This window comes from Myxocyprinus asiaticus, chromosome 39, assembly GCF_019703515.2.
Source record: "Myxocyprinus asiaticus isolate MX2 ecotype Aquarium Trade chromosome 39, UBuf_Myxa_2, whole genome shotgun sequence".
NCBI classification, from domain to species: domain Eukaryota; kingdom Metazoa; phylum Chordata; class Actinopteri; order Cypriniformes; family Catostomidae; genus Myxocyprinus; species Myxocyprinus asiaticus.
The window spans coordinates 776,962-796,523 of record NC_059382.1 but is presented as its reverse complement, the minus strand read 5'-3'; the positions used below and the strand labels follow the sequence as shown (position 1 = coordinate 796,523).

The 19,562-nt window shown below is 40.1% G+C and overlaps 1 protein-coding gene across 1 annotated transcript; it reads right to left on the bottom strand.

Annotated features, from left to right (window-relative positions):
• Window positions 1-329: 329 nt before the first annotated feature.
• Window positions 330-15,868, bottom strand: LOC127430064 (WD repeat-containing protein 20-like). Its single transcript, XM_051679514.1, has 4 exons — window positions 15,310-15,868; window positions 9,439-9,621; window positions 5,421-6,776; window positions 330-3,477 (listed from the first exon to the last, which is right to left on the bottom strand). The coding sequence occupies exons 1-4, from the start codon at window positions 15,685-15,687 to the stop codon at window positions 3,418-3,420; spliced, it is 1,977 nt and encodes a 658-aa protein (XP_051535474.1). The 5' UTR covers window positions 15,688-15,868; the 3' UTR covers window positions 330-3,417.
• Window positions 15,869-19,562: the final 3,694 nt, after the last annotated feature.

Here is a 19,562-nt window from a genome sequence, read left to right as displayed (position 1 = left end):
ATCGTGACTAGTTTCTCATATCACTCCAAATTCTCTTTCAACTCACATAATAAACATATTTCGATGTAAACGTTTCATCATGGTCAATTTTGGGATAATGAACTGCTGATTGTACATGATATCTACTTATGAAACCGATCAAGTCAGATCCACAGTCATGGATGCTCCATGTGTGCTAAAATGCAAAATAGAAAATTTATGTGAAATATGGAAGTAAATTCATGACAAAAGTCGTTGATTAAAAAAAAAAAAAAAAAAAAAAAGCATGCAAAATTACCACCCGTTCATCAGTGCACCCTGAGAACAACTATTAACCACAGTTTCTAGCTGAATGATGACAGTAAATTAAATTAATTAATTTGCATGTCCCAGGAGCAATAACACTTCTTTCCCACACCATTGCGTATTGTTTGGTAACATTTAACTTTAGGGTTTTTGCAAGAATTCATACTATTAATAATTAATAAGGGTAGCGTAGAAACCTTCTAGATCAGACACATTTAATTTTTAAATTAGTAAAAATAAATAAAAGCATCTGGTGTTAGAAAGTAATTATGTTAATACCAAATAACAATACAATGCATGAGTATTTGATGTTTTAATAAGAGATTCCCAAATACAAACTGGATATTGTTCGCCACGTCACCAGACTCAGGCATATAACTGTGTGCCAAATAAAAACACATGCAGTGAAAAAACGAGTTAAAAGAAAAGCAGTATGGAGGAATGAGTTTCTCCCACCTTACACCAAACATCATCCATTTTCATACGTTCACGAGGCAGGACGCTCTTACAGCAATGCAGGAAGTTTCAGTTTCAGTGTAGTCAAATGTGGATCCTTAAAGAGCTCCATTTGTAACAGTGTTATTTTGTTTTCCAGCAGTCAACGGTTAGCTTTTACACAGTACTTAAGAGACTAATGAACCTTCAACACTGGATTCTTTTCCAAACAAACAGGAAAGAGAATTAAGAAAACAAGAGAGATCAAACAGAGGGTAAGCAGTTGGCAAGGTTGGTTCATTTCTCCAGTTAACAAGAAAGACAAGTTACAATGCCATACAAAACAGAAGTCAAAATGTCTGAAATAAAAATGTGCAAAAAAATATACACTTTAAAAATACAGAAGACATTTTAAAAAATGAAAACAAGTATATACTGTAAGGGCTAATACTCATTGTTCACCGTGTTCTGGTTGGAATGATCACATGTATGTGCACAAAACACATTGGAGTTCAGTAGGTTCACATGTTCTAAAACAGCAAATGGGGGTATATCAGCGGGTATTGACACTGACTATCACACCTGGAGTCGCGAGTTCGAATCCTGGGTGTGCTGAATGACTCCAGCCAGGTCTCCTAAGCAACCAAATTGGCCCGGTTGCTAGGGAGGGTAGAGTCACATGGGGTAACCTCCTCGTGGTCACTATAATGTGGTTCTCGCTCTCGGTGGGGCGTGTGGTGAGTTGTGCGAGGATGCCGCGAAGAATAGCGTGAAGCCTCCACACACGCTACGTCTCCGTGGTAATGCGCTCAACAAGCCACGTGATAAGATGCGTGGATTGATGGTCTCAGACGCGGAGGCAACTGAGATTCGTCCTCCGCCACCCGGATTGAGGCGAGTCACTACACCACCACGAGGACTTAGAGCGCATTGGGAATTGGGCATTCCAAATTGGGGAGAAAATGGGAGAAAATCAGAGCAAAAGCTCAGAATTCAGCCTCTTGGTGAAACATTTCCATTCATGGACCACTAATGTAGCCAAACTGATCAAGCAAACTTTTGCTAGCATTAGAGATACAGGTGCACATGCAGTCGTAAATCCAAACCAGTGCATTTTAGTAAAAGGCCATCCTTACAAAAAATCTAGTGTTCTAACAAACTAAATTTCCCACTCATGCAAATGAGATTCTGATTCGCCACAAATGTTGCCAGAAGTTCGCAGCTCTTCAGAACCTCCAGCAAACCTTTGGCGACAATGAAGAGTTTGCCGCAAGTTTGCCAGAACTCTCGATGTTTGTAAAGGCATTTATTATTTATAATTTAATAAGAAACTGATGCTCCTCAAAACATTTCCAAAATCTATCTGATTTCAAAGACACCTATAGCTCTAATGGACAGTGTGTGTGATATACACATTTTAAAACATGTATTTACAGGAGCAGTATTGAGCATAGAAATGCACTTGGTCATAGTGGGTTTATTGTGAAAAAGATGCCAAAGCTGGTTTGCTCACTTGTTCCTAGCACTTAATCTGCTTAGTGCTTGAATGGTAAATATCTTATAGGGTGTCAAATGTAATTAGTAATTATATGACACTATCCTTTCAAGAAGTCTGCATTACAAAATACACTGATATACAGTATATATGTATATATATATATATATATATATTGAAACCTATCATTAGCTGGCTAGCTCAGTGATACCAACTCTCCTCCAATGTGTTAAAATCAACTTGTAAATGTGCAAAAATATTGCAAGAGTCATTGCAGGTGTAGGATATAGCACCTACATACTCCACGCTACAATAGTGTAAATGTGTTGCTTAACTACAAAGAACAATCTCATTTCGATTAAGTCTGAGCTGCATTCAACTAGGCAAATTTCAAGATTCAGCTAACTCGAAACAGTCAAGTGAAAATGGCGATAAACTTCAGTTTCCATTCAGCGGCGACATTGTTTACTTGGCAAAAACTTAGTAAATATGTGAAATCGTTCAGACCTTATTAAACCTTTTCAGGAACACATTAACCTACACATAAATATCCGTAGCAATTGTATGCTATGAGGTGGAAAACTCCACACAATATTCTAGTGTTCTGACAAGTGTGCTTGACTCTCTTCGGCCAAACGGCAAAGCAAATGGTGCACTTTCTCAACTAACATCTCACGTTGACAGCTTTCAAAGCACTAGCACACAATAACATTAAATCATTAATCCCCTAATCTCATCAAACATTCAATGCATCTGTCACTATGTACAAAATAGGATCTTCATATATTAATTATTTGAGTTAATTTTTTCAATACATGTTGTCCTCTGCCCTTATAGAGTAGTCTGAATATGTACATACTGTATATAAATCGCAATGATCAAATAAATAAATAGAAAATACAACGGCCGTGGCTTTTGCAGGGTAATTCGCTGCGATGCGAGGCTAGTGGAGATTCTACAAACAAAAGTCTCGATTGTTTGCAGTCTGTCCGCAGCAAAGCAGAGATTAATGTAGAGAAAGTCTTTGTTGTGTATCGTAGTTCTTGCGTGTTCACGGTGTGTGTTGATGACTACACGATGCTAATGTGCAACTAAACTAGACAGCGTAAACGGCGGACACTTTTGGGTGCAACACTGTGAATGGTTGGCTCTGGATTGCAGAAATTGGAAGTCAGCTCTTCAGAATGATGTCGGCACTCCGGCTATACCACGGTCCCGCTCGGTGAGTTTCCGTTCTGTGCCGACAGTGGTTGAGACGGGTGCTGGTACAATCAGAAACAAGGCAAAAAACAGTGTTTAGGTTGTGATCAGTCGCATTTCCAGTGGACCATTTAAAAATCTGATATTCTTTAAACACGTTTGACGGCAACGTCCAAATTGTTTCTGCGCCTACAAAATAGTGAGTGAATTAAGAGATTTTACCGACCACAAATATTTCTTACAAGTTTTCAATTATTAAAAACATATTTGTTCCTATGACAAATTAATTGTTTTTTATTTTATTTTATTTTTTTACTTATTTTAAGTGTAATCATTTAAAGTATTTTTGTCTTATTTTCTGATAAAAATATTTCAACATCTTGAAACAAGAAAAAATTACTTGATAAGCAGAATAACAAGATTAAGTTAAAATTCAGTAAAAACTATTTGCCAATGGGGTAAGAAAAATACACTTTATTCAAGATATATTCTCTGAGGGGGTCTGGGTATCTCAGCGAGTATTGATGCTGACTATCACACCTGAAGTCATGAGTTTGAATCCAGGGCGTGCTGAGTGACTCCAGTCAGGTCTCCTAAGCAACCAAATTGGCCCGGTTGCTAGGGAGGGTAGAGTCACATGGGGTAACCTCCTTGTGGTCGCTATAATGTGGTTCTCGTTCTCGGTGGGGCATGTGGTGAGTTGTGCGTGGATGCCGCGGAGAATAGCGTGAAGCCTCCACACGCGCTACGTCTCCGTGGTGACGCGCTCAACAAGCCACGTTATAAGATGCGCGAATTGACGGTCTCAGACGTGGAGGCAACTGAGATTCGTCCTCCGCCACCCGGATTGAGGCGAGTCACTACGCCACCATGAGGACTTAGAGCGCATTGGGAATTGGGTATTCCAAATTGGGGAGAAAATCAAAAAAAAAAAAAAAAAAAAAAAAAATGGATTCTCTGAAATCAAATCTTAATATCTTAGGCAATTTTGCCCCTCAAGTAAATTTATCTTGTTTAAAGGATATTTAAAATGTTTTACTGGAAAACCAGACAAAATTACAGATTAAGAAAATGATTTATTTATTCCTTGGAATGTCCCAAGTCAAGTTACTGGCCAACTGGAAAGTCGCTAGTTTCTACATTTTGCACTTCGCAAGTGTTAATTTTTGACCCTGCTTGTAGGTCCATTTGTAAAATACTAGGGCTGGGTATTGATACAGATTTAACCATTAGATTTAATTCCAAATCATTTGGTATATTTTAGTTAATGACCATTTTGCTTACATATGAAAGAAATTCTCTTAATGCTGTAAATTATACAGGGGAACTTCTATCTTGATACTTTACGAAAATATTGCTTTTACAAAACAAAAAAAAATTCTCATCATTTGTCACATTTAAGCTTTTTAATTTAATATTCCATCAATATATATGATGTCTTGCATATTTTATATTTTATATTGCATTTATATTATTGTTACATTTACTGTTTACATGCATAATTTGTACAGTTTACAATTATTTACATTGATATACAGAACAAGTGCTTAAATGGTACTGTCTCTTTAAGAATAGCAGTGAGCATCTCAGAGAAGTGTTTTGGTTGAGTGCATATTAATGAGAGTGGAGTCGAATGGCTTCTTTGGTGAAACCATGCAATGTTTAATTAGAATTAGTTTAGTTTTGATTAACAACTCTCAACACACAGTGGAAGGATCCCGCTGCTGAACTTCTTCACCACTATACAACACAATCACTGCTGAGAGAAATCTCAACATTTACCAGCCAGTGGACGATCACAGACATTTTAAGTCACATAGAGCAACATTTGGTTGCATATGCGAGTGATTTACTCTTATTATAGACGATTGCACATAGTGTAAAATATAGATCTTGGGATTTTAAGAATCGATATTGGGATCGTTTAAATAAACTTCAATATTTTTCCTCAGCCCTAAAAAATACAAATGCACATTTCGTACTTCTAGTCTGAATACGGACTCACCGCTTTGCCCGGTCGTGCCCAAGTACAGATGAGGCCTTCTTGACACGCCGTGATGATGCAATCGTTCATGAAGACAAGTACGGTAAGACGCTCATGAGCGATTTTCTTACACACCAACGGCTCCAGAAGCGGTACTTCATTCATGCGCGGGCACAACGTGGTGCCCAGAACTTTAGCACCGTCCAGTCGGTTACTGCGTGGTGGGACATTGATCTTATCGTTGCTTTTGCTAATGTTTCCAAGGCTGTGGTAACGCTTGTGCTCCTTTTCCCCGCCCACCCCTGATTTGTCCGATTTGCGCTCTTGTAGCGACAGCGTTGCAAAGCGACCGATGCTAAACGGAGTGCTAGCGCCTCCGCTACTGCTGCCTCCCGTTACTCCGCTCTCTGTCGCCACCTGGCTCTTGGAAGTGTTGGCGACAGCGGGGTGTGGGAGTGAATTGGAACGGGATAGTGAACGAGGCAATGGAAGAGGCAGCGTTGACGTCTGGTGGGGGTTGGAGGGGTGATGGTGACCTTCAACCCCGCTACTTCCACTTGTGTTGTTTATAGTTGCGCTACCAGATGATGGGATTGTGGGGCCAAATGTGTTTGTGAGGGCACGTGAGAGCGGTAGGCGAGGATACAGAATATCGTCTGTTAGATCCCACAAACAGAACTGTGTGTCCTGCCCAACCGATCCGAAACGATATGACACCGAAGACGCGCCACCTTTAGAACTGTGTCGCGAGAGGCGTGAGAGCGTGCTGCTGGTGCGTACACGACCAAAATGCAGTGCCCCCTGCTGGAGATCCTCTTCACTGCCGCTGACCTCCATCGGTTCGTCATCTTCTAAGTTGGTAGTGAAGGGATCGAACGCCACAACGTTGACCCAAGACTTGTGACCGTGACCGCGAGCTACCACGCGACTCTCAGCAAATGACCACACCGTGACCAGGTCGTCCTCTCCACCTGTCGCAAGATACTTCCCGTCGGGGCTCCACGAGACGCACAGCAGGCCGCCAAAGTAACTCTTCATCACGCCCTGCAACTCCATCGAATCGAAGTGGAAGACACGGAGACAGCCGTCCTGGCCGACACAAGCGACATGGACACCATCGGGCGAGAAGGCGAACTCGTTCAGCCCACCCTCGCCCACCACCCAGCGGAGTAACGGGTTACGAGGGGTCTTCGTCTTGCAGGAGTAGACGGCGAATCCCTCGCCCTGGCGTAGCAGACAGTACTGCGGTGCGGTGGTGCCACACGGGTGCTCCACGTTATAGAGGTAGAGGTGACCGCTGGCGTGGGATGCCAGAAACAGGTTCTCTGACTTTGGCAGCCACTTTAGACACGTCACTTTTGATTTGTCAATCAGCCTCTGAGGAACAGAGAAGGAGGAGAGATATAAATGTTTGCACAATATATACAGTATTTACACATACAGCTCCTACTGTGGGTGAATCTCTTGAAACCTGTCAGAACCTGTTCAGGTCACATTTCACTCCAAATTTAAAAGCAGAAAAGTAAGAAATATATATTGTATAAAGAAAAATAAATCCTATTTTTAGGACCATTAAGATGTTGGGTACGTTTCAGTGTCAGAAATTACATTTTCCATTAACGGGCAATATTTGCCGACTGAATTTTATTTTTAGGGGCATTTTATACCTTTATAGGGCATTTTTTATAACCAAATATAATTTTGTCATTTTCTATGACAAATACTCTTATTACCTCTTATCCATAAAATTCAATCAACATCAACATATACTTTTACAATAAAGTGTACAATTACACCTAAAGAGAGGAATTCATTATAGGGGCATTTTTTGCCCATATATTTTGAATTTCTAGGGCATTTTTGTCACTTTCAGTGGCATTTGTGCCATGAGCCCCACTTCATTTCAGACCCTGGTGTGTTTTCATGCACACCAACACATTGATAACTACAAAAAATGATCTTATTCAAACATTCCAGCAACGCAAGAATTTTCTGGTTTGGATAACATTTATGCATTTGGCAGACGCTTTTATCCAAAGCAACTTGTATTGCATTCAATGTACACATTTTATCAGTTTGTGTTCATTGGGAGCACCCGTAAGCCAGTAAGAACGGCAGTAAAGGTGTTTGCATGCAACATAAAATCGCGGTAATTGATACAAATCTACCTGTGCCCATCGGTTTATGCTCAAACCATTTATGATCTTACCCCAATAAAGGAAAACCATTTAAGGCATTTACATGACCACACACATTTGTGTCTATCATTAGGCATAATCGGTGTAAGACTGTGCATGTAAACGCGCCCTTATTGTGAAGCTATTTTATTTTCATGACATATATATTATACATTTATATATTATATTCTTATATATTACATATATTTATTAGATATATATAAATGTAAATTACTGATACATCATTGTATACATCTTCATTTCCTTCATTATTACCGCCCAAATTTTTAACATTTTATTTAAACATTTAATGCAAACAATCTTAACAGTCCTAAAAACAAGCTTAATTTTCTCTGTGCGAAATATATGTGTGTGTGTGTGTGTGTGTGTGTGTGTGTGTGTATATATATATATATACACTGTGATGACGGGCTCTGCGTGACGTCATCACAGCCATGCTGGCTATCTGGACTGTCTATATTTACCCATACATCATGTTTTCATATACTGTTTATGTTCCCTGTTAACCACACTGGTCTGTTTACTGCTCATTCATGTCAGTTTGGTCCAAATTCCCCTCAAAAAACGACGTTATATCAAGGTACTCTCATTTAGGGGCCTGGGTATCTCAGCGAGTATTGACGCTGACTATCACCACTGGAGTCGCGAGTTCGAATCCCAGGGTGTGCTGAGTGACTCCAGCCAGGTCTCCTAAGCAACCAAATTGGCCCGGTTGCTAGGGAGGGTAGAGTCACATGGGGTAACCTGCTTGTGGTCATGATTAGTGGTTCTCGCTCTCAATGGGGCGTGTGGTAAGTTGCGCATGGATCGCAGAGAGTAGCATGAGCCTCCACATGCTGTGAGTCTCCGCGGTGTCATGCAGAGAGTCAACAAAGTAAAACACTGAATCTTAGTGTTTGTATATATTTTTTGTAGTATTTGTTTTCTACTTTATGTATACTGTATATCAGGGGCACAACTACACATTTCCAAGCGGGTATGCAAAACTATATGGTGGGGGTGATGTTGGAGGGGTCGAGGAGGCCAATTGCACCACCTTTAGTGAGCCGCTGGCGCCCCTCTTTACATGGTGCCCTTTTGCATTGCATACCTTGCATATATGTTTTTTGCGCCTCTGCTGTATATGAACACCCTTTACCACTGATCACAATAAATGCACCTTTTTGGATTTTTCCTGCATATCCTGTGCCTTCCTATCACCTCCCCTTGACCCTATCCGGGAAACACTACGACATATATATATACACACACACACACACACACGTATATATATACATAGGTGCATCTCAATAAATTAGAATGTCGTGGAAAAGTTCATTTATTTCAGTAATTATTTCAGAGATTGAATTTATTTAATACACGAGTTTCACAATTTGAGTTGAAATAAATGAACTTTTCCACGACATTCTAATTTATTGAGATGCACCTGTATATGAAGAGCCAGACTGAGTAAGACAAAGGACTTCCTGCTTTCTAGTAGATTAACACATTCAAACAGTCATGAGGAAATTCTTAAATGTTTGCGGCTAGTTGAGGGTGTTTCTGCTGAAAACCGATCTAACGGGGTTCCTGTTTTCCTCTTAATGAAAGAAATATGTGATGTCAGAATGAGCGAGCATCTCCAAAGTGTCCTCCTCACATAACGATCGACTGCACAGGGACATAATGGGTCTTTACCTTTGGGTCTCAAATGTTTGTGAAGTCAATTAACTTTTAACTGACAGAACCAGGACTGACCAGGATACTTCCCTCACCACCAAACACTCTCATGTAAGGTTAAAACGGTGAGCCTCTCTTTCATGAAAACAGCAATGTGATAATTTTGAATATCTCATACACACCTCCTCATTGAAGAGCTTGCTGGTCTCTTTCTTGATAGGGTCCAGATACTGCACCTGTCCAGCAGAGAAGCCCACAATGAGAGCCACGCTGTCAGCTGTCGCCGAATACTGATTAAAGTCGTGACACATCGGCTGTGTGCCCTTATATATGCGCTTGTCTATAGGCTTACTGAGATCCACTGCCTATAGATACAGAGAGAGAGAGAAAGAGAGAGACGGGTTCAGATGTATGAGGGTGCAAGACCTGCATTATGTTAAGTATTATGTAAAATTGTAAACAATATATTCAATAATATTTCCTATGTAAAAATGTGCAAACCACAACTTCTCCATTTATGTAAAAACAACAATTATGTTAATTTCTCCCAGAAGAGTCTCTCACAAACAAATAAAAGTAAAGCTCAAGTATTCAATCTCACATGGCTGATGTGGAGTATTAAAATTCTTTCTGCCCACTCTTGATTGACCTTAAAGAGTCAGATCTGGCCAAGCAAGATGTTTATAACAAACTGCTGGTTTAAACATCCTTTATTAAACTAACACTGGTACATACAGAGGAGCAGCAGCAACTAGAATCCAGTGAATCCAGTCAGTCAATATGCACAAACACACATACTAAACTCCAACATACACAATAATATCATGATAATCAAGCGCAAAGTCGTACAGTAATGTACTGAACACTGGCGACTGATGTCAGATCTAAATGTATTGGTTCAGTGAGCATTAATTCCATTATAAAATCATTTCAAGTGCTGGGCCCTATGTAAGGTTTGCTAAAGCAGTGCCAATCAATGAAACAGTAACCATTAACAGTGCCCATCATAAACAAGTACCCATCATTAACCTGTACCCATCATTAACCTGTACCCATCACAAACCAGTGTCCATCAATGAAACAGTAACCATTAACAGTGCCCATCATAAATCAGTACCCATCATTAACCTGTACCCATGATAAACCAGTGTCCATCAATGAAACAGTAACCATTAACAGTGCCCATCATAAACAAGTACCCTTCATTAACCTGTACCCATCATAAACCAGTGTCCATCAATGAAACAGTAACCATTAACAGTGCCCATCATAAATCAGTAGCCATCATTAACCTGTACCCATCATAAACCAGTGTCCATCAATTAAACAGTGCCCATCATTAACCTGTACCCATCCTAAACCAGTGTCCATCAATTAAACAGTGACCATCATTAACCTGTACCCATCATAAACCAGTGTCCATTAATGAAACAGTAACCATAATAAACCAGTGCCCATCATAAACCAGTACTACTCATAAACCAGTGCCCATCATAAACCAGTACTCCTCGTAAAACAGTACCCATCATAAACCAGTGTCCATCAATGAAACAGTAACCATTAACAGTGCCCATCATAAATCAGTACCCATCATTAACCTGTACCCATCATAAACCAGTGTCCATCAATTAAACAGTGCCCATCATTAACCTGTACCCATCATAAACCAGTGTCCATCAATTAAACAGTGCCCATAATAAACCAGTGCCCATCATAAACCAGTACTACTCATAAACCAGTACCCATCATAATCCAGTGTCCATCAATGAAACAGTAACCATTACAAACCAGTGCCCATCATAAACCAGTACTCCTCGTAAAACAGTACCCATCATTAACCAGTACCCATCATAAACCAGTGTCCATCAATGAAACAGTAACCATTACAAACCAGTGCCCATCATAAACCAGTGTCCATCAATGAAACAGTAACCATTACAAACCAGTGCCCATCATAAATCAGTACCCATCATTAACCTGTACCCATGATAAACCAGTGTCCATCAATGAAACACTAACCATTAACAGTGCCCATCATAAACAAGTACCCATCATTAATCTGTACCCATCATAAACCAGTGTCCATCAATTAAACAGTAACCATAATAAACCAGTGCCCATCATAAACCAGTACTACTCATAAACCAGTGCCCATCATAAACCAGTACTCCTCGTAAAACAGTACCCATCATTAACCAGTCCCCATCATAAACCAGTGTCCATCAATGAAACAGTAACCATTAACAGTGCCCATCATAAATCAGTAGCCATCATTAACCTGTACCCATCATAAACCAGTGTCCATCAATGAAACAGTGCCCATCATTAACCTGTACCCATCATAAACCAGTGTCCATCAATTAAACAGTACCCATCATTAACCAGTACCCATCATAAACCAGTGTCCATCAATGAAACAGTAACCATTACAAACCAGTGCCCATCATAAACCAGTGTCCATCAATGAAACAGTAACCATTACAAACCAGTGCCCATCATAAATCAGTACCCATCATTAACCTGTACCCATGATAAACCAGTGTCCATCAATGAAACACTAACCATTAACAGTGTCCATCAATTAAACAGTGCCCATCATTAACCTGTACCCATCATAAACCAGTGTCCATCAATGAAACAGTAACCATAATAAACCAGTGCCCATCATAAACCAGTACTACTCATAAACCAGTGCCCATCATAAACCAGTACTCCTCGTAAAACAGTACCCATCATTAACCAGTACCCATCATAAACCAGTGTCCATCAATGAAACAGTAACCATTAACAGTGCCCATCATAAATCAGTAGCCATCATTAACCTGTACCCATCATAAACCAGTGTCCATCAATTAAACAGTGCCCATCATTAACCTGTACCCATCATAAACCAGTGTCCATCAATTAAACAGTGCCCATAATAAACCAGTGCCCATCATAAACCAGTACTACTCATAAACCAGTACCCATCATAATCCAGTGTCCATCAATGAAACAGTAACCATTACAAACCAGTGCCCATCATAAACCAGTACTCCTCGTAAAACAGTACCCATCATTAACCAGTACCCATCATAAACCAGTGTCCATCAATGAAACAGTAACCATTACAAACCAGTGCCCATCATAAACCAGTGTCCATCAATGAAACAGTAACCATTACAAACCAGTGCCCATCATAAATCAGTACCCATCATTAACCTGTACCCATGATAAACCAGTGTCCATCAATGAAACACTAACCATTAACAGTGCCCATCATAAACAAGTACCCATCATTAATCTGTACCCATCATAAACCAGTGTCCATCAATTAAACAGTAACCATAATAAACCAGTGCCCATCATAAACCAGTGCCCATCATAAACCAGTACTCCTAGTAAAACAGTACCCATCATTAACCAGTACCCATCATAAACCAGTGTCCATCAATGAAACAGTAACCATTAACAGTGCCCATCATAAATCAGTAGCCATCATTAACCTGTACCCATCATAAACCAGTGTCCATCAATTAAACAGTGCCCATCATTAACCTGTACCCATCATAAACCAGTGTCCATCAATTAAACAGTGCCCATAATAAACCAGTGCCCATCATAAACCAGTACTACTCATAAACCAGTACCCATCATAATCCAGTGTCCATCAATGAAACAGTAACCATTACAAACCAGTGCCCATCATAAACCAGTACTCCTCGTAAAACAGTACCCATCATTAACCAGTGCCCATCATAAACCAGTGTCCATCAATGAAACAGTAACCATTACAAACCAGTGCCCATCATAAATCAGTACCCATCATTAACCTGTACCCATGATAAACAAGTGTCCATCAATGAAACACTAACCATAATAAACCAGTGCCCATCATAAACAAGTACCCATCATTAATCTGTACCCATCATAAACCAGTGTCCATCAATTAAACAGTAACCATTAACAGTGCCCATCATAAATCAGTACCCATCATTAACCTGTACCCATCATAAACCAGTGTCCATCAATTAAACAGTGCCCATAATAAACCAGTGCCCATCATAAACCAGTACCCATCATAATCCAGTGTCCATCAATGAAACAGTAACCATTACAAACCAGTGCCCATCATAAACCAGTACTCCTCATAAAACAGTACCCATCATTAACCAGTACCCATCAATAACCTGTACCCATCATAAACCAGTATCCATCAATGAAACAGTAACCATTACAAACCAGTGCCCATCATAAACTAGTACTCCTCATAAAACAGTACCCATCATTAACCAGTACCCATCAATAACCTGTACCCATCATAAACCAGTATCCATCAATGAAACAGTAACCATTACAAACCAGTGCCCATCATAAACTAGTACTCCTCATAAAACAGTACCCATCATTAACCAGTACCCATCAATAACCTGTACCCATCATAAACCAGTATCCATCAATGAAACAGTAACCATTACAAACCAGTGCCCATCATAAACTAGTACTCCTCATAAAACAGTACCCATCATTAACCAGTACCCATCAATAACCTGTACCCATCATAAACCAGTGTCCATCAATGAAACAGTAACCATTACAAACCAGTGCCCATCATAAACCAGTGCCCATCATAAACCACTGCCCATCATAAGCCAGTGTCCATCAATGAAACAGTAACCATTACAAACCAGTGCCCATCATAAACCAGTACCCATCATAATCCAGTGTCCATCAATGAAACAGTAACCATTACAAACCAGTGCCCATCATAAACCAGTACTCCTCATAAAACAGTACCCATCATTAACCAGTACCCATCAATAACCTGTACCCATCATAAACCAGTATCCATCAATGAAACAGTAACCATTACAAACCAGTGCCCATCATAAACTAGTACTCCTCATAAAACAGTACCCATCATTAACCAGTACCCATCAATAACCTGTACCCATCATAAACCAGTATCCATCAATGAAACAGTAACCATTACAAACCAGTGCCCATCATAAACTAGTACTCCTCATAAAACAGTACCCATCATTAACCAGTACCCATCAATAACCTGTACCCATCATAAACCAGTGTCCATCAATGAAACAGTAACCATTACAAACCAGTGCCCATCATAAACCAGTACTCCTCATAAAACAGTACCCATCATTAACCAGTACCCATCAATAACCTGTACCCATCATAAACCAGTATCCATCAATGAAACAGTAACCATTACAAACCAGTGCCCATCATAAACTAGTACTCCTCATAAAACAGTACCCATCATTAACCAGTACCCATCAATAACCTGTACCCATCATAAGCCAGTGTCCATCAATGAAACAGTAACCATTACAAACCAGTGCCCATCATAAACTAGTACTCCTCATAAAACAGTATCCATCATTAACCAGTACCCATCAATAACCTGTACCCATCATAAACCAGTATCCATCAATGAAACAGTAACCATTACAAACCAGTGCCCATCATAAACCAGTACTCCTCATAAAACAGTACCCATCATTAACCAGTACCCATCAATAACCTGTACCCATCATAAGCCAGTGTCCATCAATGAAACAGTAACCATTACAAACCAGTGCCCATCATAAACCAGTGCCCATCAATGAAACAGTAACCATTAACAGTACCCATCATAAACAAGTACCCAGCATTAATCTGTACCCATCATAAACCAGTGCCCATCAATGAAACAGTAACCATTACAAACTAATCTAATAGTTTGGTGACAAACCAGTGTTTCATCTGGCTTTAGCAACTAAAATGTGAATGTTTTCGGTCCAAACGCAGTGTTTTTAATAAAGCTTTACTGAAATATCCTCCAGAACTGCCTGATGACTCTCATGATGATGACATGTAAACATACTGAGTCACTGGTTTATTTCTGCTGCAAAGACAACAGATAATAATCCCAACTATTACTGCAGACATACAGATATATTACTTTAATAAGAATGTCTTAATATACTGTTGCCGTCAGCAACCGCACAATTAAAGAACACGAATCTCTGTGATCTCGCATGCTGCTCTGCCGAACTCGAGCCCGTCCGTACCTTTTTAATGTTCGTATAGGTGTAGAAGTAAAGTTCCCTGCCGATGTTGAAACACACTCGCTCCGATTCCTCGCTCGGGTCCTCCGGCTTCAGCTTCACCATCGACACCCGAACTGGCGGCAGGAAGCCCGGAGAGGAGTTGGCCGCGGCGGCGGTGGCGGACCCGGGCCCCTGCACCAGCCCAACAGCAGCACCGCCGCCCGTGATGGAGCCCGTGCCCGTACCGGGACCCACCGTGACGCCCGCCGAGGGCCCCCGCAGCAGCCCGGCCCGCTGCTGCGAGTCGGAGAGTGTGAGCAGCTTGTAGAATCCCTCCCGCGTCCGGAACTGTGATTTAATCTCGTTGATATCCTTCAGAGCGCCTCCATCTCCGGCCATCTTTAGTCCAGACGCGCCGCACACAGGAAACGCCGCGCTGCTGACGCCTCTGACCTGGAAATAATGCGGGAAAACTACAAGCGCGATGGGAGCGGCGCTGCATGCGTCGCCCGTGGACTCGAACCGGAGCGGCCGAACGCATCTGCCCGAACCGCCTGAGAGCTCCGGATGATGATGATGATGATGATGATGATGATGATGATGCCCTGGTCACAGAGACAACATCAGTGTGTGTGTTTGTTTCAGATTTCACGCACTACCCCTCATTCATGACAAACGTGTAAAAATATTGAAATATCTACAGTATATGAAAAAAAATTATTTCTCAAATAAATTCTTACGAAATCCATTATAACGTATCGCTTCTTTTCATTTTCTATTTATTTTTATCTAAGATTGTTTTACACCTAAAGTTTTCAGAATTAAAAATATACTTTTGTATACAACCTATTTTTATTATAGCATACTTCTTTTTTTTTCTTTTTTCTTTTTTATTGCATGTACAACTTTATAATTATTTTAGTCTTGTTACCATTGCCCATTATTTCCATTAGTCTTCTTCTATCTATCTATCTATCTGTCTGTCTGTCTGTCTGTCTGTCTGTCTGTCTGTCTATCTATCTATCTATCTATCTATCTATCTGTCTGTCTGTCTGTCTATCTATCTATCTATCTATCTATCTATCTATCTGTCTGTCTGTCTGTCCATCTATCTATCTGTCTCTCTGTCTGTCTATCTATCTATCTGTCTATGTATCGTCTGTCTATCTATCTATCTGTCTGTCTGTCTGTCTATCTATCTATCTATCTATCTATCTGTCTGTCTGTCTGTCTGTCCATCTATCTATCTGTCTCTCTGTCTGTCTATCTATCTATCTATGTATCGTCTGTCTATCTATCTATCTGTCTGTCTGTCTGTCTATCTATCTGTCGTCTATCTGTCTGTCTGGCTGTCTGTCTGGCTGTCTGTCTATCTATCTATCTATTTATCTATCTATCTATCTATCTATCTGTCTGTCTGTCTGTCTATATCTATCTATCATCTGTCTGTCTGTCTGTCTATATCTGTCTGTCTATCTATCGTCTGTCTGTCTGTCTGTATCTATCTATATTTATCTGTCTGTCTGTCTATATCTATCTGTCTGTCTGTCTGTCTATATCTATCTGTCTGTCTGTCTGTCTATATCTATCTATCTATCTATCATCTGTCTGTGTGTCTGTCTGTCTATATCTGTCTGTCTATCTATCTATCTATCTATCGTCTGTCTGTCTATCTGTCTATCGGCTGTCTGTCTATATCTGTCTGTCTATCTATCTATCGATCGTCTGTGTGTCTGTCTATCTATCTGTCTATCTATCCTCTGTTTGTCTGTCTGTCTATCTATCAATCTGTCTGTGTGTCTGTCTGTCTATATCTATCTATCTATCATCTGTCTGTCTGTCTGTCTATATCTGTCTGTCTATCTATCTATCTATCTATCGATCGTCTGTGTGTCTGTCTATTTATCTGTCTGTCTGTCTGTCTATCGGCTGTCTGTCTATATCTGTCTGTCTATCTATCTATCTGTCTGTCTGTCTGTCTATATCTATCTATCTATCATCTGTCTGTCTGTCTGTCTATATCTGTCTGTCTATCTATCTATATCTATCTGTCTGTCTGTCTGTCTGTATCTATCTATCTGTCTGTCTGTCTATATCTATCTATCTATCATCTGTCTGTGTGTCTGTCTGTCTATATCTATCTATCTATCATCTGTCTGTCTGTCTGTCTATATCTGTCTGTCTATCTATCTATCTATCGTCTGTCTGTCTGTCTGTCTATCGGCTGTCTGTCTATATCTGTCTGTCTATCTATCTATCGATCGTCTGTGTGTCTGTCTATCTATCTGTCTATCTATCCTCTGTTTGTCTGTCTGTCTATCTATCAATCTGTCTGTGTGTCTGTCTGTCTATATCTATCTATCTATCATCTGTCTGTCTGTCTGTCTATATCTGTCTGTCTATCTATCTATCTATCGATCGTCTGTGTGTCTGCCTATTTATCTGTCTGTCTGTCTGTCTGTCTATCGGCTGTCTGTCTATATCTGTCTGTCTATCTATCTATCGATCGTCTGTGTGTCTGTCTATCTATCTGTCTATCTATCCTCTGTTTGTCTGTCTGTCTATCTATCTATCGATCGTCTGTGTGTCTGTCTATCTATCTGTCTGTGTGTCTGTCTGTCTGTATCCATCTGTCTGTCAGTCAATCTATCTATCCTCTGTCTGTCTTTATCTATCCGTCTGTCTATATATCTATCCTCTATCTATCTGTCTATCTGAATGTCTGTATCGGTCTATCAATTATCTACTGTATCTAACCATCGAGGATAAAAGGACATAAATATATTTTTTTTAATCCCTGGAAGGAAATGTATCGGTTTGAATTGTTACACCATTAATGTTCAATGTGTAAATGTTAAAGGAGATCTCTGGTATATCTCCTCTAACAGAATAAAAGTTTATCATTCACTCAGGACTGAAGATGGATCAAATCACTTCAGCTCCTCATTTACAGTTTTTCAATCGATTTGGCATATTTACTGAAACAAACTTACAATTGTCAAAACTCTAAATACAATCCTCACATCACATGGTAAATTCAGCACACCACTCTGTGACATGCAAAATGTGATTACTCAAAGAATTAACTCATGTTTCAAATGTAGCCCATCAATGAATAAATCAGTCAACAAAAAGGTTCCTTTATCATTCGTTAGATCAAGACAGTCAAAGTGCAAAGACATCTTGTCAAATGACAGTGTACTCTGAAAGTGTGATAGTTACCCACTATGTAATATTGTCCAATTGCTAACATTGTATATGTAGGCAGCTGAATAGTATTGATGTCAACAAGTCACGGTACACACGCACTATACTTTCAACAAAACACTTATTCAAACACTTCATTAATGTACACACTTTACAGCCAACCAAAAATACGTAAAGAAATCTTGTACAGGAACACACACACAATTCAGGAACTACAATGTGCAAGAAAGAAAACATGCTGCAAGTTCATCAACCTCATGGGTCTTCCAGTCTCTCCACAACACGTCATCTACATCACACTGAATATCCTCCCTTGCAATGCATGACGCAGCCACCCCCTACAACAATCTGCTGTGATATCCTCACAACCAGCATCCATTGCACCCAGTAAGGACAACTGGTCGTGAGGACGGTGATCATAGACCTTCCATCTCCATGCAGAAAAGAACTCCTCAATGGGATTTAGGAATGGGGAGTATGGTGGGAGAAACTCCAAACAATGTGAGTGGGCAACAAACCATTCCCTGACTGTATTTGAACGATGGAAACTTACGTTGTCCCAAACTATAACATACGTTGGCAAGTCAATTCTTACCAACTCCCTCTCATCCTCAGGAATGATCCCTGTAAAGAGTTTCCGGGAAATTGAGACATTGTGTGTTATAGGGTCCAATGATGGGAATGTGGCGGAGTATACCATTCCCACATATGGCAGCACACATCGTAATGTTCCCTCCACGCTAGCCTGGCACATCAACAGTGGCTCGGTGACCAATAATATTATGGCCACGTCTCCTGACTTTGGTCAAGCTGAATCCTGCCTCATCAACATACACAAAAAATGTGTGGGGATTCATCAGCCTCCAGCTCCATCACTCTCTATAAAAGTGAGTAAAGCAATTTAGCAAATAACTTACAGTAGATATTGTAAATCATACAGTTACACATATCCCACACTGTGTAACATATTCTGCATATACAGGTTGTATTGGTCATTACTGAAAGACAAGGAGATTACAGCACTGTGTAGTGTACAATGATGAATTCTTACCTGTACATACTGGTAC